Source organism: Peromyscus californicus, unplaced genomic scaffold (assembly GCF_007827085.1).
Source record: "Peromyscus californicus insignis strain IS unplaced genomic scaffold, ASM782708v3 Scaffold_4__1_contigs__length_199733344, whole genome shotgun sequence".
Lineage (NCBI taxonomy): Eukaryota > Metazoa > Chordata > Mammalia > Rodentia > Cricetidae > Peromyscus > Peromyscus californicus.
The window spans coordinates 193349017-193373041 of NW_026294562.1; the positions used below are offsets into that span (position 1 = coordinate 193349017).

Sequence of the window (24025 nt, forward strand, 5' to 3'; positions counted from 1 at the left end):
AGTCACCAGAACTATTTAACTCTCTGTACCAGATACTGGTTTATCTGCTTAGGACCCCCTGGTCAGGGAGGCCCTATTGTCACCCTAAATACCCTAAACACAACAGATCATTCCCACTGCTCTTGCTTGGGACCATAAGTACACGGTGAAGCTGAAGACACCAAACACTTTGGTTGCAAGATATAGAGAGAGCAATATTGAACTTACCAGGCAACTCTCCCTGCTGGCTAGCTTTTCTAGCACTGTAAAGTTCTGTGCAGGCTGCTGGTAGAGAAATTATGTCAATGGTCCTACTTACCCCTGGGCCATGCATCTTACCAATACTAACCTGCTAGCCTAGATGTGTGTACTGGTGCAAAACTGGCACCAGAGTTTATGGACATAAACAAATGCTCTCGATTGTATTTCAAGCCTGCACTACAGAGGAACTCATGCCATGGTAAAAAACAAACAAAACCAAAAAAACAACATGACTTGGAAACTATAGGTTCTAGGGTAGAACATATTTATGTTTTGATAATGATCATGAGTGTTAATCAGCCTTCTAAATATTCATGTTTAAAATGATCACTTTGTACTACTCTCCATGTTGATAAAAAGTCTCCTCTTAAGAGTAGATAGTTGCTAATGTATAGACTCCTCTTAACAGTAGATAGTTGGTAATGCATAGACTCATAACTGTTCAAACAATTTTAAGAACAAGCTACTCCATAAGATTGGGGCAATTACCATTTCATCGTAACTGAGGGTGTGTACTGAGTCTCCATTCTCAGTGAAGGTATACTAGCAGTTCCTGGGAGCTATATCATTTTATTATAGTTTCAAGTAAATTCTTCCTAATTTTTCTTAAGTACTTCAAAATGAATTTCTGCATACCCTCAGGGCTTTTTATTTTCTTATTGTTTTGGGTTTTCAAGATAAGGTTTCCTGGTGTAGCCATGGCTAACTTGGAATTTGCAATGTAGACAATGCTGGCCGAGAATGCACAGGGGTACACCTTCCTCTACCTCCAGAGAGCTGGGATTTAAAGTGTATGTCACCACATCCTTAGTCTTTGGCAATTTCTACATTGTATGTCAGTATTCCAGTGATGTCACATTCACAGCTTGTCTCTCCACAGTTACTTTCCTGCCGTTTGTGTGGTTTGACTCTAGTATGAAGATGAAGGTGAATAAAATTTATAGTGTTTTCTTTAATGATGAATTTTCTTTTATCTGTGCAGTATCAACACTATGTAAAGGGTTTGTCAAATTCAATGTATTTTGAGATGTGTAATTTCCAATGGACTGAAAAAAAAACATGAGGAGTATACACTCTCTATCTTTATATGGTTTCACAGAAGTATGAATTTTGTAATGTACAGCAGAGGGAAAACTAAAGGTTTTGTCATATATTTTATGTTTATTAGGACTTTTTTTTTTTTTTTTTTGGACAAAGAGTTTATATAGTCCTGGCTGTTCTGTAATTCAGTATGTAGATGATGATGTCCTCTGACTTAAGAGTTCTTTTTGCCTCTACTCCTGGGTGCTGAGAATAAAGGAGTATACCACCACACCTGGCATTTATATGAATTTTTAGAATGTTGAACAAGATAAATGTTTTTATTACATTTTTTTTTTTTTAACCAGAGCTGGAGACATGGCTACGTGGGGAAGAGCACTGGCTACTCTTCCAGAAGACCAGTGTTCAATTCCTAACACAGGCATGGCAGTTCACAATGGACCATAACTCCAGTCTAGGGGATCTGATGACCGCTTTTTGACTCCACTACACCAGGCACACATGTAATGCAGACATATTGGCAGCAAAGCATGTATATGGCTTAAAAGAAATAAAAAGCCTTCCCATTATTACATTTGCAGAATTTTATTTTAATATAAACTCTAGGATATTTAAAAAGATTTAAACCTTCATTAATGATTTTCATAAGTTTCTTATCTTTCTGTTTCTATTTTGTATACTGCTGTGATTTGAAAGCAGAGAATACCAGAAAATGCTATATCACACATTACTTACAATGGTGTTTCTCTCCAGTATGAATTTTCTAATGTCTCATAAGATTCGAAATCTGGATAAAAGATGCGTCAGTTTTTGCATTTGTATGGTTTCTTTCTAGTATGAATTTTCTGATGTGCACTGAGATTAGGAGCACCTTGTAAAAGATTTGTCACATTTCTTTCAATTGTAAGGTCTTTCTCCAGTGTGAACTCTCTGGTGTGTTCTAAGATGTGAGCCCCAGTTAAAGGACTTGTCACATTCCATACTTTGTAAGCTTTCTCCCCAGTGTGATCGCTGTGATGTCTTCTAAGATTTGAGCAATTGGAAAGGGATTTGTCACATTCTTTACAATTGTAATGTCTCTTTCCAGTATTGACCCTCTGATGTCTTATAAGATTCAAATAGCAGATATAGGATATGTCACAGTCTTCACATATGTCAAGTTTCTCTCCAGTATGAAAATTTTGATGTTTCTTTAAACCACAGATTGGGCAAAAGATTTGTCACATTCCTGACAACTATACGGTTTTTCTCAAGTATGAACTCTCATATGTTTTCTAAGATCTGATTTGAAGGCAAAGGACATGTCACATTCCATACATTTGTAAGGTTTCTCGCCAGTGTGAATTCTCTGATGTCTTTTAAGATTGTTACGATTGGTAAAGGATTTGTCACATTCCTTACAATTGTAAGGTCTCTCTCCAGTGTGAACTCGCTGATGTGTTTTAAGACTTGCAATATGGACAAAGGACATGCCACAGACTTTGCATTTCGGAAGTTTCTCTCCAGTATGAATTTTCTGATGTGCTCTAAGATATGTGCAACTAGCGTAAGACTTGTCACATTCCTTACATCTGTAAAGTTTTTCTCCAGTGTGAACAATCTGATGTCTTTTAAGATATGACTGTTCGCTAAAGGATTTGTCACATTCCTTACATTTGTAAGGTTTCTCCCCAGTATGAATTTTCTGATGTCTTCTAAGGGTTGACTCCCAAGTAAAATTTTTGTCACATACCTCACACTTGTAAGGCTTTTCACCAGTATGGATTCTGTAATGCCTGTTAAGGTGTGATAATTTAAGGAAGGATTTATCACAGTCTTTGCATTTGTGAGACTTCTCTAGAGAATGAGTTTTCTGATGGCTACTCAATAATGAATAGTGGGTAAAGGATCTGTCACACTCAATGCATTTGTAAGGCTTCTCTCCAGTATGGAGTCTGTAATGGCTTTGAAAGCGTGAAAGCTGATGAAAGACCTTGCCACATTCTTCACAACTATAATATCTACCAGCAGTATGCATTTTCTGGTGTTTCTTGAAAGTGGAAGAGTGGGCAAAGGATTTGTCACAGTCCTTACATTTGTAAGGTTTCTCTCCTGTATGCCTTTTCTGATGGCTATGAAATCCTGACAACTGACGAAATGACTTTCCACATTCTTTGCATTTGTAAGGTTTCTCCCCAGTATGAAGTCTTAGATGTATTTTAAGACTTGAACGCTGGGAAAAGGATTTTTCACAAACTTTGCACTTGTAGGGTTTCATTCCAGTATGAATTCTCTTATGTTCAGTGAGGTATGAGGAAACCCTGAAGCATTTCCCACATTTCCCACATTGGTATGGTTTCTCTCCAGAGTAGACTGATTGTTTCAGAAGGCTGTGTGCAGAGCTGAAATCATCATCATCTTCTCCCTGCCTGGGTTCTTTCTTTGAAGTATACAGCCTCTGATCTTGAGTAATGTTGGAACTCAAATTTAAAGATTTCTCACAGTCTTTAGATTTGCAAGGTTCTTCTCCAGTGTGCGTGCTTTCATGTCTATCTGGATTTGATGAGTCAATAGGGGCATCCCTGTGATTGTTGTTGCATCTTGAGTTATTAGAGTTTTCTGTAGTTTTACTTGTTCTATAAAGTGCACATGTGGAGGGGTCATGAAGCACTTTGCCAAACTCAGTACACTGACAAGACTCCTTTTCAGTCTTCACATGTTGATGGACAGGATTACATTTGCAGTAGTTCTCTGAAAATGAGTACAGTTCAGATTAATAGGGTTTGTTCCAATAATAAACGTGATAAATGACTGCCTTCCTAAGTTCTGTTTTAACATAAGTGAACCTGGAAGTACTTAGAGTTCCCAGTAATGCACATTTTTCATTCACTGAAATGTATGGATTCTCACAAAAAACAGCATGACAGCCTTCAAGGGTCAATGATTTATAACAGATAGCTCATCTTTATCAAAAATCTCTAACTGGGGAAAAAGTAATTTACAGCCTTGAGTTAGCTTTGGGATAGAGCTCACAGAGATTATATTTAGAATACATGTCTCTGTCTTTAAAAATTTCATCAGAAATTGATGAAAAGGAGTTTATCCAACCCCAGGTTCACAGTATTTACACTTACTACGTAATAGGAAAGTAGGAGTATTGTTCAGAAGATCCAATTCGTTTAAAGATTTAAGTCTTAAAAGCATCAAAGGGTTTATTTTTGTCTATAGAAAAACAAATTAGATTAATCAATAGTAATGGATGCAAAGACAGAATTCTGGCAGACATCAGAGACTCTAGATCGTTTGAGGCAGGGCTGTCATGGGCAGCTATTGCTTATTTCTATCCTCCAGTGTCTCCACACACTGCTGTGTTTCTTAGCTTTCCTCATAGGGGTATTCTCGAGTCCACTCTTTATACTGACTCATGAGATTATTTCCCATGAGGGTGTCTGTGTATTCTCCACTGGCAAGAAAACGAGGAATGTAACATGAAGATATGCATACAAGGAATACAATTACAGAATAATCCTACTTCATGGACTCAGGTTAGACTTAAAATTTTGTAAAATTATTCTGTTTTCAGCAGAATCAAATATAATTGCATGTTGTACTAGTATTAAGTCACTATATATCTGGTGTAAGAGACACGCCTTCTAACAGTTATAACACACAGGACACATCCTGGGCCAGGACACTACACTAAGTTAAATGATCGGGAATCCTTTCAAGTGGAATTGAATATGGCAAAACCATTCTCAGCTCTTGCTTTCTCTTTCACTTGAAGCCTTCACTGTTTTCCTGCTCATTCATGAGCCCAACCTGGTTGTGGCTACTCTCTCCTCTCCACATTCCAGGGCAATCTCATTCTTTCCAGACAGGCGATAAGGCCTACTTTGCATACAATAATCCACATGTTCTTTGAGGCAGCCCATGACCCATTTTAGAACTTGCAGGAAGAATACAGAAGTCTAAGACAATACTGCACTCAGCACATGAAAACACAAAACAGAGGTATTTAGGCAAGATTTCTTGATTGATTTTTCTTCTCAAATTCTTTAGTATATTTAGTATTTTCACTATCTTGAACTTTTCTCAAAATTAAAACTATGTCAATAGTGATAATGGATACGCAGCTCTAGAATATGAGTGGAAATATTATATGCTACTAAGTTTATAATGAATCTTGAAACCAAAATGAAGGATGGATGATACTTCTGAAATGGAAAATGGAAAGAGAAAACTAAATAGCATGAAAAAGTTCCTTCCTACTACTAAACTTTGCCTTGTCTCCTGTTGGTTTTTTTTTTTAGGACAGCTTAATAGATTTTACATCCTGTGAAGACACAACAAACAAAAGATGGGTTAGGAATTCTAGAAGCAAAATGTTCTCACCCACAAAGATCAGGTTGTTGTAATTCTCCAACATCACATCAATGTACAAAGATCTCTGAGCAGAGTCCAGGCAATCCCACTCCTCTTTCAAAAAGTTGACAGTCACATCCCTGAATGTCAACACCCCCTAAAACAAAAAAATATGGTTTGACTACATGCTACCTGGAAGTGTTTTCCTAGATATAAGGAGAAAGAATGTAGATAATTGAAAATAATTACTCAAAAAGATGATTTCCAATACAGTGACATTCTCTCATGAATGTTCAAACTCTGTGGAAACAGGATGAAACAAGTGTCTTACAAGCAGTATACATGAAACAAGAAATACATTCAAGGTCTGGACATGGTTATCTATCTGTTATGGATTCTGTGTTTATGTTACACAGGATCACAGGAGACATGTCTCAGAAGGAAAATTCATGATGAGGAAATGTGCTTTAACTGCTGTTACTGTAGATCATGCTAAAAGACTGACACAAATCAATCCTGTGTGTACCTGGGCCTTACATGACTCTACTCTAACAGGCTCAGTTGGGATGTTTAAACTCTAGGTCCAATGCCACATCATCAAATAGCAAAAGGGTAGGTATGGAAGACAGAATATATGACTGATTTTATAGACAAAGAGTTTTTTTTTCCCCACAGTAGCAAGGATTGTAACAGCAGTACATACGTCATTTTTAACATTAACATGTAAGATAAGTAGTCTATGGAATTAAATTTTTGAGACTATTTGGGTTACTATAAACAGACAGAAAAATCTGCATGAGCCTTATATAGTACAAATTTTTCCTAAGAATATGCATAAGCCAACAGACACAAATAATAATCTCAGAAGTTTTGAAGAATATTTTACTATACTCCCAAAGAGTAATAAAAATTGAGGGAAGTACAAAAAAAAAAACCTCATAAAAGGTTTCAGGTATAGCTAAGAGAATCTGTACCAGTGACACTTTGGATAAGTTTTATAGCAACAATTTACCAAAAATTAAATTAATAAAATACTGACGAAATAAAACTGCAAATCAACAAATGGGCAAATGAAGTAAATAGACACTTTTCAAAGACAGAACTTCAAATGGCCAATAAACATTGCAAAACAATTCAGCATCCCTAAAAGGCCACTGTGGAAATTTAAATTCAAACCAATTTGAAATACTGCCTCACCGCAGGCAGAATGGCTGTCACCAACTAACTTGACACCAAATGTTCAAGGGGATATGGAGAGAAAGACAGGCTTATTCACCGTTGAATGGCTGTAAATTAATACAGCCATTGTAGAAATCAGTTTGGAGATTATTGAAAAAATTGAAGAGAGAACTAACATATGACCCAATTCTTTTACTCCTGGCCATTTATCTGGAGAAAAAACACACTCCAATACAGAGATATTTATAGCCCATGTTTACTACTGTTTTAATCACCAAAGGAAAAGTACTGGAATCAGAATAATTATCTATCAATAAATGAATGAATAATGAAAACTGAATAAAATGGAGGACAATTCAGCTAAACAAAAAAATAAAATAAAAATTTGTAGGAAAATGGATGGACCCAAAATGTGGAATATTAAGTGTGGTCATATACTTTTAGAAAGAAGTCACCACGCTTTTGCTCATATGCAGAATCTACCCAATAATATATGTATATAGAAACAATTTATATGTGGACACATTATAACATGGAGAAAAAAAGAACAGGAAAGGTTAAATTATCAAGGACTGAATGCAGGTAATGAATGTCAGTTATGAAAAATAACATAAAGATAAGTGTTTTTCAAGTTCTAATTCTATCTAAGGCTTTTGGGGTTTTGGTGGTGGAAAGTAAATCAAAATATATTCAATTGTGAAAATATAAAATCCCATGTGAAGCTCCAGAACTTCTGTTCCCTATGACAACTCTAATTGTATAAAAGTACAATGAGTTGTATAGCTTTTGAGTGTGCTTAATTTCAGTGGGTGATGTTAGTTTGTTTACAGAGTTGTTCATAATAAAATTTTCAAAATTATCAGAAGCAGAAAATTAAAGGCTTTCAATACATGAAAGCATAACATATTTAGATAAAGAGTGGAAAGGACCACTGACCTGCGACATGTTTACTGAAGAATCAGCCATTTCTTACTGTTTCTCTTCTTTGAGTTTCTCTTTCAGGAACAATCAATAGATGGACACTTCCCTTTCAAATCAAGGGGTCAAAATGGAAGAGTTAAAATTAATACTAAAAGCTGTTAGAGAACAATGTCAAACCATATGAAATTACCCAAGCAATAGAATTCTACCAGGTGTCCAGTCAATGATCCCAAAACCAGGAAGGAGAGCATGGAAAGACATTTGAAGCTTGAAGAGAAAATCACCATCAAGTATCCGATAGCACAAAGTAAACGACTCTCTTAAAATTGATGGAGACATAAGTGCATTTCAAGATAGTCACCAATTAACACAACTGATTTCACTAAAGCAGCACTCGGGTAATAAATTAGAGGCAAAACATACACAGGAGTGACAGAGAATCATCCATGAGAACATGGGAAATAATAAATTTCATGCAAAGAATAGAGAAATACAGGAGAACTGGAGAGTAATCATCCATGAGCAAGACAGCAAATCACTAGTTCTAAAAAGGAAGAAGAATACTACCTGTCGGGGGGGCTACCCACCACCCCCACATTTCCCGAGTGCTCTTGAGTGGGAGCAGCAGAAAATATTAGATAGAGGATTTAGAGTGTAGCGATAAACACAAAATATAGGATAGCCTCGAGAGGGCCTGGAACCTATTCCAACGGGCCTAGATTGTCTCTGCCCTAGGGTATTTATAGAAATGCCAAGGGGTGGAGCAAAAGATCTCGCCCCAGCACAGCCAAGTGCAGACCATCTCAGACACCTGTACTCAGGCCTGTGGTCCAATCATCCTCTCTATGCAGACCTTCTGGGTAAAGCCATGAGGAACCTGAAAATGAGCTCCTACAACTACCAAAGATCCAACCAGCCACAACACAAAACCACTGGAAACAAAAACACCATGAAAAAACGAGCCACACTGAAAATAAAAATAGAGAATCCTCAATTAAATAAACAAACCTTCAAGTTAAAAAAAATTCAGCACATGGCCCAGCTGTTCCATTCTTTGACATACACCCAAAGGACTCTATATCCTACTTCACAGATAATTGCTAAGCTTTGTTCATCACTGCTCTACTCATAATAGCTATAAAATGGAAACAACCTAAATGTCCTTCAACTGACAAATGGATAGAGAAAGTGTGGAACATATATACTATGGAATACTATTCAGTTATAAAAAAAATCAAAATCATGAGCTTAGCAGTGAAATAGATTGAGTTAGAAAAGAACATATCAAGTGAGGTAACCCGGACCTAATAAGAAACAATGCATGATCTCTATCAGAGTAAGTTCTTAGCTCCAAATCTTCAGATGTGAGTACACAACCTGGAGTGACTGCAGTAACCAGAAAAGTAAAAAGAGACCACTGTGAGGTGTGAGGGAGTAATAGAGATGGAGTAACAGGGAACAAGTGATCTGAAGGGGGAAATGGAAAAAAAAAGGGGGAGAGGGTGAGGATTTAACTATGGGGAAAGGACAGATATAAACACAGAAGGAGGGTAAAATATCAGTCTGGAAAACTAATGAGGAATTCATCTATTCCTTGACTATTATTCACCTAACAAAAAAATACCTATAATATGTAAAAGTCTCTGTAAGCATACACACGTAGAGTATAAATGAAAATTTCTGAACTGCACTGATGATTCTCCTCAGAAGAGCCAAAGATTTTCTAACAAAACAACCAAGACCAGGTATAAGAAGCCTGCTTTGAAGTTGTTGGTCACAGTTGTCCAAGAGACTTTCAAACATTGCAGGGTACTGCTATTGTCTATGGTTGCCTCCCAGAGGCAGAAGTTGAGTCCTTAATGTTGAAGTAGCCACACACTTGCAGATATCCTAGAGGACTCCAGATGTAACTGACCATAAAGCTTCCTGTCTGGGAACTAGCTTTCATGATACCAGAAGGTAACATGCAACCTTCCAAAGGAGGAAGCCAGCCAAGAGTCCCACCCAGCTATGATACCTATGAACCACAATGATCTGCATGGCATGATAGCCCTAAGGGTACAAGAGTGGCACACATAATTAGGTGGTGACCAGGAGCTAATTATATTAGGACCCTTTCAACAAGAGGAAAAACTTGCCTTGTATTGGAAACCTATCCTGTTTCCCCAGGGCTAGTAAAGGCATGGATCTTGGAAGAAAACCTACAACCAGTACTTTAAGAAATCAGTAAGTCCTTACTGAATTCTAAATATTTATCCTAATTTCCAACAGACAATAGGAGACAGTATAGATAGAATGTAGCAGGCTGTAAATATACTTGCTGAGTCTTATCTAAACTCTGTTGGCATTATTTTCAGGAACAGAGACAAAAAACACTAAAAGATAGAGAATGTGCTAGAATACCAAAGCTCCAAAATTCTGAAAACAATAAAACAAGAGGTATTAATTGTCATCATTTTTATAATAAACAAAAATGACTCAATAATGGTATGAAAACATTATCCATGATGTGAATGAACAAGGACAGCATCACTCACATGCATAGTCAAATAAAATTTTATTTGACTCCATTATCAATTCTTCTGAAAAAAGCTTTCTCACACCTACATTAGGATAATCCTGGGGAGATTCTCTTCAGTGGAAGTCTCCAGAATTATTTCTAGTGAAACAGAATGTGGCAACACTGATTTCATGTCCCACTTCCACATTCACTTGATCCCCTTTCCACTCCACATTCACCATCGTCTCCACCATACCTGGATCCTTAGCTCCTGTCTCCTCTCTCCTTCCAGGCCACTTTGTTCTGCTGCACAGGTGAGCAGATCTGGGTGATCAGTTAGCTCTGCACATGGGAAAGAGATTGTTCAGGAAGCACCTGGATTTCTACCACAGGACTGTGGTCAGGAGATGAAGAAAAAACTAAATACAGGATTATAGAAATGATTCCCCAACTGTCCTGCAGGGTCAGAATACAGAAAATAATTAGAAAGAATTTTTAGTTATAGTAACTTGATTCCCACTTCCAGTCACAGCTCAGTCAAAACTCAGGGGCAGAAATGGAACTGAATGATTGGGAAGAGAATTTTATACATTAGTGAAGTTTGAATTGATCATGGACCAATAATGATGAAGCCTTACACCTCCCAAAGGGACACATACGCAGAAGAGAAGATTTCATCAAATTTTTCTTTTTTCCTCAGAGGATTTCACTTTTTCTGTGGGATGTGAGACTCATCCACACAAAGCTCACAGACTCGCAGATTAGTTTGTGAAGAAATACTGAGGAGGAGCAAGGGAGACTGCAAGCAAACAATTCTCAGCCACAGAACATCCAGTGTCAGCAAGTACAAAGCCCTCAGGGCAGGGTCCAGGCATGGCCACACCTCCCGGGAGAAGTCCCCAGTCTCACCACTGCCTGTCAACAGATCACAAAATAAAAACAACAGTTCCAATTGTCCTGTTGGTGCACAACCTTAATCCTAGCACTTGAGAGAAACAGGTGGGTGGAACTCTGTGTTCTCCAGTCCAAACTGATCTACATGGTGAGTTCAGGCCAGACAGAGCAACGCTGTGAGTTCAAACACCAGAACTAAAAAAAATCTAAGTTTGGTCATGTGTCCATGGACAGAGTGCTTTTCTTGGACCAAGGAGACAAAAAAACTATTGTAGACATTTTTCTGATTTAAGTGAGTTATCGTAATTATTCAAAAGATGCTTTCTAATATCATTCTGTACTATAATGCCTTTAATTTTTTGTTTTGTTTTGTTTTCTATCTTTCCCTGAAACAGTGTTTTTCTGTGTAGTGCTAGCTGTCCTTGAACTCACTATGTACACCTTGCCAGCCTCCAACAGACTGTGATCCACCCGCCTCTGCCTTCTGAGGGATTGAAGGCCGGTGCCACCAGGCCTGGCAGAGACACTTTTCAGAATGTTGTATTTACAACCCAGTGTGCATACGTCTCAGATGGAAAATTAATGGTGGATAAAAGTTTACTTTTAAGTGTTAATGTTTACAAGTATATTGTGGAACTCGCAAAATACACACACACAGAGATACATATACTTTAATATTCAATGATTTTTTTGTTTTGTTTTGTTTTTCGAGACAGGGTTTCTCTGTGTAGTTTTGCGCCTTTCCTGGAACTCGCTTTGTAGACCAGGCTAGCCTCGACTCACAGAGATCTGCCTGGCTCTGCCTCATGAGTGCTGGGATTAAGGGCGTGGGCAGGCGTTCCTTTCATGACTATTACCTAAAAGCTCACGGCGGATCCAAACCTCCAGGTAAATACGCCACTCTCTTAAATAGGGAAGCGATACAACACGGAAGTTAGTATGGATGACTGAAATTTTCAAGAGCTTTGTCGTTTCCACCACAGCAAAGAGAATCGTGTTTGCAAATCTCAACAGATATATTCAAACATTTGATTAGATTATTCTTACAAGAATATTCGGGCAATCAGAAGATCAATTGAAAAAAAACCTCAGGCCGGGGCGTTGGTGGCGCACGCCTTTAATCCCAGCACTCAGGAGGCAGAGGCAGGCGGATCTCTGTGAGTTCGAGGCCATCCTGCGCTACAGAGTGAGTTCCAGAAAAGGCGCAAAGCTACACAGAGAAACCCTGTCTCGAAACCACCCCCCGCACCGCAAAAAAAAAAAAAAGAAAGAAAGAAAGAAAGAAAGAAAGAAAGAAAGAAAGAAAGAAAGAAAGAAAGAAAGAAAGAAAAGAAAGAAAGAAAGAAAGAAAGAAAGAAAGAAAGAAAGAAAGAAAGAAAGAAAGAAAGAAAGAAAGAAAGAAAGAAAGAAAGAAAGAAAGAAAGAAAGAAAGAAAGAAAGAAAGAAAAAAACTCAGGCTTATTCCATACGATCTAAAATACACCAAGGGAAGGACATCTACAGCAGAACTTCAGAGCCGGCTTCCTTATGAACAGCAGAGAAACTGCTCGCACCCCGGGTCCCTTCCCTCCCGTGTCCCAGCCCCGCAGCTCCTCTGACCTGAGAGGTTCCAGGGCCGCCGGGCTGCGGTTCCCGCCACTGCGCTGCTGACTGGTGACTTTCCCAGGCCGCCCGGCGCGGCGACTGCGGCTCCGCGGAGATTTCAGGTCCCCGAATACCCGGCCGGGTCTTCCTCGTGCAGTTATAGACCACAGGCTGTCCGAGTCCAACTGGGAATGGTGGAATTTCCTGTAAAGTCGCCAAATTCCTTGGAGCGACTCCTCCTGGATCCTCCCACTCCAGAACCTCCTTCCGGTCACGTACCTGCTCCTAAACCGCATACCCCGGGGCTCTTTTTGTTGATTAGTTTCCCAACTCCACGCTGCTGGGTTTTTTTTTCTCTAAATTCCTCTGACTCAGCAGGTGTCTCCGCCCCATCGGGGACCCGTCCCTCCCACTCGGTCTCAGGCTGCCTTCCACACAGCTCCAGCTGTCAGGCTGCCCTGGACCCGCTCTGCACAGCCTCCCCACATGCTTGCTGCCAGCCTAGACCAGAACTGGATCTAGGAGGACGCTGCACCCCGGTATCTGACCCCCAGAGTGAGTTCTGAACCCTTCAGATAAAACACAGGCAGCCGAACCTCGACTTGGTTACTTGACTTCTGGGCTACATACTTACACCAATCGATCACATGCTAAATTCAGATGCCCACGTTCCATCACTAACACAAACATGACAAGCCAAAACCAAACACTGCAACTGTGACTTGGGGAGAGACCTTTCAGGAACTTGAATTTTGAGAAGAAATAGGTGTCTCAAGAGGTCAGAGGTCTGCCCATTGCTAACACCCAAAAGCTGAGTTCGTCCTGCGCTGTACTGCTCTCACCACTAGATGGTGGTCTTACAATTTTACTATCAAACAAGTGTTTCTTTTGTGACTCATGCTAAGGATGCTTTTAGATAAAATATAGGGAAAAAAAATTTAATACACTGCTGAATGCAGAGACTTTTGTTCTCCCTGACGTAGGAAATGAGTGAGGAATGTGGTCTCACCTCTGAAAAGGCCAGTTACTCCTTCCCATCCATGGCTCTGAGAACTCTGAGGAAATGGAGGAGGAAAGGAAAAAAGAAGGGAAAGAGAAGAAAGGGCTAAGACATGCCATTCTCTAGACTCCACACAGCTGTGGTAATCAGTAACCAACAGCAGCTGTACTGACCAGCGTGGACCTCACACTAGACCACAATCAGTCTAGGAAAGGGAAAGGCTCGCAGAGCCCACTCTTTAAATCTCAAATGTTGGCAATGGATGCATTGTAGAAAAAAATCATTACCTTTGGTTGTAGTCCTCTGCTGAGCCCACCAGGCTTGTTCACATAGATCCAAGCCCACAGTCGTCTGGCAGATGGCTTTGGTCAATCTCAGTGGGTCCCAAAGCAAAACGAATTAAGATAAACACAATAGACATTTGTTGGAATTGTGGACCAGGGTAGTAAAGAGGTAGGAAATGAGAATGGATAGTATTTGATACAGACACACACACTCATATGCACACACAGAGACTATATATATAGATAGATAGATTTTGTTATATATATACATACACACATATATGTATTTATGGAATTTATATGAATGTCTTACGGCCCGCTGTCCAGCTAATCCAACAATGGCTAGCTGTGAACAGAAAGTCCCAAGAATCTAGTAGTCAGTCCACAAGGCTGGATGAATCAGCTGGTCTTCAGTGTATGCTGGAATCCCAAAGTAGTAGGCTCCAATGCCAGTGAAAGAATGGATGAGCTAAAAAAGTTAGGGCAAGCAGACAAGAAGCAAAAGCTTCATTCTTCCATCCTCTTTATAGGCCTCTAGCAATAGTTATGGCATAGTTTAAAGACGTATTTTCCAGGCTCATGATCCATTTCAAAGGCATGTGTTCTCCCACCTCAAGATATGGATTAAAGGCATTTGTCTTCTTACCTCAAAGGTCTGGATTAGAAGTGAATCCACACACTGCAAACCAAGCAAAAATAATCTTTCACAGGTGTGCCCTCCATTTCTGGATTGTAGTTCATTGCACATGTAGTAAATTAGACAAGCAAGAGTAGCCATCACAAGTCCATTCCTTGTCAACTTGACACACAAGCATATCTGATTAATTTCCAAATGAAAATAATAATCAATAGGTCCAGGGGCACATTCCATGCCCCTCCCTAACCCATCCCACCCCCAGCATCTGGTCAGCAGGCAAGTCTCCTGCTGCCAGGCGGCTCCATCCCCACCCCCAGAGGCAGGAGAGGACCCCCGAAGCACAGATTCTAACTGCATGGATTGGAAGAAGAGCGACCACAGAGAGATAAGCACCACCTGCACCAACTGGAGGAATAATAAACACCTGTACCTATAATTATCCTAAACCGAGATGGGTAGACGGCAGTGTGAAAATACATTCCACAACATAAAGAACAACATGGCACCACCAGAACCTAGTGGTGCTACAACAGCAAGACCTGAACATCCCAAAGCAGATGAAGCAGAAGAGAGAGTCCTTAAAATAACTTTATGAAGATGATAGAGGCCTCTAAAGAGGAAATGAAAAATTCCCTTAACAAAATGGAGGAAAAGACAAGCAAACAGTTGGAAGAAATCAGTGAATCCCTTAAAGAAATCGAAGAAATCCAAGAACAAACAATTAAACAGCTGAAGGAAGCAGTTCCAGACTTGAAAATTGAAATACAGGTAGTAAAACACAAACCAAGGGAAGTCTCAAAATGGAAGGTCTGAGTAAGAGAACAAGAACTGCAGACACAGGCATAACCAACAAAATACAAGAGATGGAGAAGAGAATCTCAGGTGATAGATACAGGATGGAGGAAATAGATTCATCAGTTAATGAAAATGTCAAATCCCACAAATTCTTAACAGAAAACATTCAGGAAATCTGAGGCACCATGAAAAAAACCAAACCTAAGAATAAAAGGTATAGAAGAAGGAGAAGAATTCCAACTCAAAGGCACAGAAAATATATTCAATAAAATCTTAGAGGAAAACTTTCCCAGCCTAAAGAAGAAAATGCCTATGAAGGTACAAGAAGTTTACACAACACCAAATAGACTGGGGAAATAACTGAGGCTCAGACACAGCTCTGGCAGGCAATACCTGGACCTAGGAAAAGTCATAAGCTGACCTCACCCAGTGGGGCCTGCATCTAAGAGAAAATACCTGACATTCAAACATTGCATATTCCCCTAGACAAATGTCAGCCGCTCAGGGTCCTGAACCCTGGCAGTTCCCTCATTCCAACCTTGGCTATGATAAAAACCCCATCCCGCCTGAGCTTGGGGCTCTCTGCTCTTACCGCTGCATCTGACAGCGAGACCAAGCTCAAGCTTGAAATGAAAGGCTCTTCGCTTTTACATATAGGATTCGGTCTCTGTGGTGGTCTTTTGGGGGTCCCCGAGATCTGGGCATAACAGTATGATGAACATATTTTAATTTTCCAAAATCTACTAAGTGAAATACATCCACTTGCCAAATTTTCATTCCTTTGTGTACCTTTAGGATTAGTTCCTGTAGGTAAAGGAACTTGATTATAAAAAGAACAAGTAGGATGTTTTTTTTATGATTTCCTTAGCCTGTCACTTTCCTTTTTAGTTCTTTCCAATACCTTTCCCAGGAACATACCCTATTTTTAATGTCATTTTACAAGCTGTTTCTGAGGTTGTAGGAGTATTAATTTGAGCTCCCCGTTGTTGTAACAAGTCTCTCCCCCATAAATTCACGGCTGTATCAGGCTTTATTTACTATCCCTTCCTGTTCTTCTCTCCCTATACATTTAATCCACTCTACACTCAAGTTTTACTTGAGATAAAGTTCAGTGTCCACAAACTGAGTGGAGGCTTCTTGTAAAGGCCAGATGGGACCCCAGGATTCATGTGAAATGATAGTTATATCAGTATCAGAATCCAATAATCCTTCTATCTTAATCCCATTTAATTTTACTTTTAATTTAGGCCATTCATCATTGATAACTGTTTGCCAAAACACCTTTTTCCCTGTACTTTCAAAGCCTCCTGTCATACTCACTAGAGCTGTTCTGCCTTCAAGATATGGAAGCAATAATAATTGAGCAATTTTATCACCAGCTTCTATTTCCATGGTCCTTTTTACATATGCCATCTATAAAAGCACTAAAGACAATCTCTATAGAATTTTAAGAGGTATCTTTAGGTAATACACTGGAGCATTTTTTATAAAATCTTAAAAAGAGGATCTTTTTTTATAGATCCCAAATAACATGTTAATGCAACTTGCCAATTATTAACAGTGTGGATCAAACATCTTATCTGTATTTTATTTAGTGGAAAAATAGTTTTGTTAGCTCTTTATCATTAAGATTATTTTCTATGAGTTTTTATCCTAGCAACCACATTATTTAATAAGCTAACAACTCAATCTGTTTCAGGTGTTACATTTTTAAGAATTTAACCAAGAATTTCTAGAAAGCAACTTAAAGAGAAGAGCCAAATTCTCAGTAATGATAAACTGATAAGAGCATACCCAATATATAGTTTAAAATTATAAATCCTGTTCATTTAGTTTATCTACCATGAGAATCAAACATTTATTAGACAATCAAAAGAAGAGAACATCCTCTATATAAGGAATGATTAATATCTCTGGGAATTCAAGCAGCATCAACTTAGCATTCTGTGTCCTGACTGCAACCATTCTTCACTAGAACTGGGGCCCCTTTAAACTTCCTTTCTCCCAAGAAGGGACTACTGATAATGAGTCATTCCCACCATTAGGGAAAAACAGAAAACATTTCCCACGAAGGGATCTTTAATACTGAGTTATTCCCACTCTGAGGGAAAAATAAAAAACTTTAAACCAAAGTTAAGCAAACAGACAACAAAATTCTAAGCTCTGGGCTTGTTCAGCCAGCAGCAGTGAGGCCCGCCCACTGATTCTTTGTAATTCAGATGCTGCTGCTCTGTGCTGGCAGGCAGAAAGAGCTCAGAGTTTTAGCTATCCTCAGTTTTGTTTTGCTTTTTATTCAAAAGAGATTTTTTTCTTTCTCTATTTTTACTGTGAAGAGGCTTTTTCCCCCTTTGTTTTTCCTTTATAGGGCCTTTTAATCTTTAGGTGTAGCATGAATCTTAAAAGTTCTTATTAATAAAATCAAACCTGAGGCCAGTTATTGGGGTGAATGCTGGAAGATCAGAGAAGCAGAACAAGTCACAGCTACCTCGCCTTGCCAATTCCTCAGCTGATCCTGTTTCCTCAGACTAGAAGCTTCTGAGTCCTCATCCAGAACGAATCTCAGCTGAACTGCTGCTAAAAGCCTAAAAGCTTGACCAGTCAAAAGCTTCTAGTTCCGGGTTTTCATGCCATATATACCTTTCTGCTTTCTGACATCACTTCCTGGGATTAAAGGCGTGAGTCATCATGCCTGGCTGTTTCCAGTGTGGCTTTAAACTCACAGAGATCCAGATGAATCTGTGCCTCCCAAGTGATAGGATTAAAGGAGTGTGTGCCACCGTTTTCTGGCCTCTATGTCTATCTAGTGGCTGTTCTATCCTCTGACCCCAGTTAAGTTTATTAGGGTGCACAATATTTTGGGGAACACAATACCACCACATTTAGGCCTAGTTTTGATATTTTTCCCCTTTTTACCAGGAAAATCCTTTTTTCTTGATTAAGCATTTATTCCTTTTCCATCGAGAAATTTCCTTTCCTTTCCTTTCCTTCCATCTTTTCTTTTTTTTTTTTTTTTTTTTTTGGTTTTTTGAGACAGGGTTTCTCTGTGTAGCTTTGCGCCTTTCCTGGAACTCACTTGGTAGCCCAGGCCGGCCTCGAACTCACAGAGATCCGCCTGGCTCTGCCTCCCGAGTGCTGGGATTAAAGACGTGCGCCACCACCGCCCGGCTTCCTTCCATCTTTTCTATTGGGAAGATTTCCTTTTTTATTTTCTGTCTTTCCCTTTTCTCTATTTGGAAACGTCTTTTTCCTTGGTTTATTTCCTGTCTCAAGAGCCATTCTATTTCTATCTTTAAAAATTCTGCAGTTACTGCTTTTTCTTTTGACAAGCATTTTAGCAACTGTATATTTTGTTGCTCTGTTGTATCTATTTCGTGAAACCCCCAGAGACCACCAGGGAGTGGGTTTCTATCGCAGGCACATAAGGGTCCTTTTATTCAGGTTCAATCTGGGCCACTGCATGGCAGGTGGAAGGAAATGTGACTGTGGCCATGAGCCCAGGTATAGAGAGTTTTTATAGGGAAAAAACACAAACCAGGAATTGGCAATTTGGGATTGGGTAGAAGGGATATGGGACAAGGTGATTTCTTTGAAACTATTGGTATAGACTTGGGGCATGAAACCACATTTGAAACCATTGGGTTAGACTTTTGGCAGGGAACCAAAACCCACTGAACAGGATTATCTGGACTGCTCAGCAGGATTATCTAGATTTCCATCACTGTTCTCTTGCTTATTCACTAGCCCACCCTAGTTGTGGCTGCTCTTTCCATTCCACTCCAGGGAAATCTCATTCTTTCCAGACAGGTGATCATGCCTACCTTGTATACATAATACATATGTTCTTTGAAGCAGCCCATGATCCATGCTAGAACTTTTAGCAAAAATACAGATGTTTAAGACAGTGCTGCACTCAGTAAATGAAAACACAAAGCAGAAGAATTTAGGCAAGATTTCTCAGTTGATATTTCTTGTCAAATTCTTCAGTGTATTTAGTACTTTCAGTTTATATATCTTGAATTTTTCTCACAATTAAAACCATGTCAATTGCAATAATGGACACAGAGCTTTAATATATGAGTGGAAATATTATATGCTACTGAGTTTATGGATGAATCTTGGAACCAAAATGAAGGTAGGATGACATCCCTGAAATGGAAAATGGAAAGAGAAAACTAAATAGCATGAAAAACTTCTTTCCTACTACTAAACTTTGCCTTGTCTCCTGTTGATTTTTTCAGGACAGCCTAACAGATTTTACATCTCATAAAGTCAGAGAAAACAAAAGATGGGTTAAGAATTTTACAAGCAAAATATTCTCACCCATGAAGACCGGGTTGTTGTAATTCTCCACCATCACATCAATGTACAAAGCCCTCTGAGCACAGTCCAGGCATTCCCACTCCTCCTGGGGGAAGTCCACAGCTACATCCCTGAATGTCAACAGACCCTGAAACAAAAGTATGGTTTGGTCATGTGCTACCTGGATGTGCTTTCCCAGATATAAGGAGATGGAATGTAGATGAGTGAAGATAATTACTCAAAAAGATGATTTCCAATACAGTCACATTCTATCATGAATATTCTCACTCTGTGAAAACAGGATGAAACAATAGTCTTATAAGCAGTATACATGAAACAAGAAATATATTTAATGTCTGGACATGGTTACCCCCTATCTGTTATGGATGCTGTGTTTATATCACACAGGATCACAGCAGACACGTCTCAGAAGGAAAATTCATGATGAGGAAATGTGTTTTAAATGTTGTGCCTGTAGATCATGCTAAAACACTGACAAATCAATCCTCTGTGTACTGGGGTCTTACATGATGCTGTTCTAACAGTCTCAGTTGGGATGTTTAGACTCTAGGTCCAATGCCACCATTAAAGATCAAAGGGGTAGGTATCAGAATATTTGACTGATTTTGTAGACAAAGAGTTTTATTTTTTTCCACAGTAGCAAAGATTATAATACCACTACATACTGCCATTTTAAACATTACTATATAAGATAAAAAAATCTAAGGAATTAATTTTTTATGTGTTTTTGGACTTCCCTCAATTTTTACTACTCTTTTTTTGATTGTTTGTTTGTTTTTTGAGACAGGGTTTCTATGTGTAGTTTTGCACCTCTCCTGGAACTCACTCTGTAGACCAGGCTGGCCTCAAACTCACAGAGATCCACCTGCCTCTGCCTCCTGAGTGCTGGGATTAAACATGTGTGCCACCACCACCTGGCAATTTTTACTACTCTTTGAGAGTAAAATAAAAATATTCTTCAGAACTTCTGAAATTGTTATTTGTCTTTGTTGGCTTGTAAATTCATATTCTTAGGGAAATTTTGAATTCTATCAAAAATGGCTGAGGCAGATTTTTCTGTTTGTAGTGGCCCAAATATTCACATAAATTAATTTTGTAGATTTCTTATCTTATATGTTAGTGTTAAAATTATGGCCTTACTCCAGGCAGAATGGCTGTCATCAACTAACCTGACAACAAATGTTCAAAATGAAGACAAATGGAAGAGAAATGGAGAAATGGAGAGAATGGAAACTTTATTCACTGTTGATGGAGGGAAGGGTGCAAAATGATACAGCCAATGTGGGAATCAGTTTGGGAATTACTGAAAAAATTGAAGAGAAAAATAACACACGACCAATTGTTTCACTCTTGCCCATAAAACAAGAGAACAACACACCCTACTACAGTGATATTTTACTCCATGTCACTGTTGTTTTAATCACAAAAGGAAAAATACTGGAATCAAAATAATTATATATGAACAGATGAATGGATAATTAAAATTGTATAAATTTGCTGGAAAAATGGATGGACTCAAAATGTATAATATGAAGTGTAGTCATACACTTTTAGAAAGAAGACACCATGCTTTTGCTCATATGCAGAATCTACCCAATATTATATGTATATAGAAAAAATATATATGTGGGTACAGTCTAAAATGGAGAAAAGAAAACAGAAAAGGTTAAATTATCAGGGACTTGAATATAGGTAATGAACAATAGTTACAAAAAAGGATATAAAGATAAGTGCTTTTCTAGTTCTAATTCTGTCATAGGTTTTTGGGGTCTGGGTGGTATAAGTAAATCAAAATGTATTCGAATATGAAAATATAAAATCCCATGTGAGGCTCCAGAGCTTCTGTTCCCTATGAGAACTCTAACTGTAAAAGGACATAAGTTGTATAGTCTTTGGGTCTGCTTAATTTCAGTGTGTGATTTTGTTTTTTGGTCTGTTTACAGAATTGTTCATAATAAAATTTTTAAAAATCATCAAAAGCAGAAATTTAAAGGCTCTTAATATATCAAAGCATAACATTTTTAGATAGAGTGGAAAGGACCACTGATCTGCAATATGTTTACTGGAGAATCAGCCATTTCTTACGGTTCCTTCCCCTTGAGTTAATCTTTCAGGAACAATGAGTAGATGGTTGCTTTCCATTCAAATCAAAGGGGAAAAAAAGGAAAAGCAAAAATTAATAATGAAAGCTGTTAAAGAACACTGCCGAGCCACATGGAAAGATGCAAGCAACAATATTCTACCAGGTGTCTAGTCAATGATCCCAAAGATAGGAGAGCAGGTGAAGAAGAGATAAATACAGGAGAACTGGGCAGTAATCATCCATGAGTAAGACAGCAAATCACTATTTCTCTAAAAGAAAGAAAGAAGAATATTAGGAATAATCTAACCAGCAACAACATAAAAACAAAACATAGAAAATAAAAACGCCATGCACAAAAAAACTAGCCACACTGAAAATCAAAATACAGAATACTCAATTAAATAAACAAATCCTCAAGTTAAATAAATTAGACACATGACCCAGCTATTTCATTCCTGGGGGTATGCTCAAAGGATTCAACATCCTAACTTCAAAGGTATTTGCTCACCCATGTTTATTACTGCTCTATTCACAATAGGTATAAAATGGAAACAACCTAAATGTCATTCAACTGACAAATGGATAGTGAAAATGTGGTACATATACACTATGGAATACTATTTAGCTGTAAAGAAAGTTGAAATCATGAGCTATGCAGGTAAACCAATGGACTTAGAAAAGATCATATTGTGTGAGGTAACCCAGACACAGACAGACAATGCATGTTCTCTCTCATAGAAAGTTGCAGCTTCAGAACTTCAGATATGAGTATGCAACGTGGAACAATTTATCACTCAAAGAAAATGTTAAATCCAAGAAATTCTCAACATAAAACATCCAAGAAATCTGGGACACCATGAGATGACAAAACCTAAGAATAATAGGGATAGAAAAAGGTGAAGAATTCCAGGTCAAAGGCACAGAAAATACATTCAACAAAATCATTGAAGAAAACTTTCCCAAACTTAAGAAGGACCTGCCTATGAAGGTACAATAACCTTACAGAACACCAAATAGACTGGACCAAAAAAAAAAAAAGTCCCCTCAACACATAATAATCAAAACACTAAATGTACAGAATAAAGAAAGACTGTTAAGAGCTGCAAAGGAAAAAGGCCAAATAACATATGAAGACAGACCCATTAGAATTACACCTGACTTTTCAATGGAGACTGTGAAAGTCAGAAGGTCCTGGACAGATGTTTTGCAGACACTAAAATGAGATATTTTGCTCATGCTCTAACAAATAAAGCTTGCCTCAGTTCAGAGGGTGGAGCTAGCCACTAATTAACCACAGAGGCCAGGCAGTGGTGGCACATACCTTTGAACCCATCACTTGGGATCTCGTGCCTTTGATTCTAGCACTTGGGATCTAATACCTTTGATCCTATCACTTGAGATCTCATGCCTTTGGTCCCAGTACTTGGGAGGTGGACACAGGAATATAACTGTGTAGAGACAGGATCTTGCCCCTTCGGACTGAGGATTCGATAGGTAAGATATCTCTCTAGTGGCTGGATCCTTTACTTCTCTGATCTTTGAGCACTTACTCCAATATATGACTCCAGGTTTTTATTATTAAGACCAATTAGAATTTGTGCAACATCTGGCATCCAACTTTGGGCCAGGAACTCCCAAATAAACTACTTGGCTCTGGAGTTGCAGACACTGACATACACTGGAGCTCCACGCAGGGGCTCCTGCAGGAGTCACTGCTTTGCTGGTTGGTTCTTCTCTCTTTTTTTTCCCAAAGCCTCTGAGCAAGTTTGGGATTTTTCTGTTAGAGTCTCTCTGCAGCAAACTCCACAGGCATTTGGGCTCCACATGCCACAGGAGTTAGCCTCTTTTGCATGTTACCCCATGAAGATGGTTGTCTCTTTGGCTTCTTCTCTCCTAGTGGGTTGCAGGCTTTCCCTGGACCCCCTTCTCTGGCTGCTACCTAATTATGTAGCTGCCTTGAAACCCTCTCAGGCTTCTACTGTTCTATGCAGAAGAAGTCAGCTTCATATTTCACCTTCATCTGAATCACCCTCATCAGCAGATTTGGTAAGACAATTGAGAATTCTTTAAGAGAGTAATTAGTTAAAAGAGAGAGTTTTCCCCACATTAAAAAAATGAAAAATACTATTACAATGGAGAGAGTTAGGTCTCTGTATGATAATGTGCTGGCCATTTTGAAAGTGGAGCAATTAAATGAGAGGATAAG

General features: G+C 38.7%; 1 protein-coding gene across 1 annotated transcript; it reads right to left on the bottom strand.

The window, feature by feature from the left end:
* Positions 1–1854: 1854 nt before the first annotated feature.
* LOC128095653 (zinc finger protein 54-like) lies at positions 1855–22083 on the bottom strand. Its single transcript, XM_052714825.1, has 10 exons — positions 21980–22083; positions 19737–19863; positions 14631–14663; positions 13988–14453; positions 13710–13755; positions 12716–12904; positions 10479–10678; positions 7738–7828; positions 5653–5779; positions 1855–4011 (listed from the first exon to the last, which is right to left on the bottom strand). Exons 8-10 carry the CDS (start codon positions 7765–7767, stop codon positions 2531–2533), a joined length of 1638 nt encoding a protein of 545 aa, XP_052570785.1. The 5' UTR covers positions 7768–7828; positions 10479–10678; positions 12716–12904; positions 13710–13755; positions 13988–14453; positions 14631–14663; positions 19737–19863; positions 21980–22083; the 3' UTR covers positions 1855–2530.
* Positions 22084–24025: the final 1942 nt, after the last annotated feature.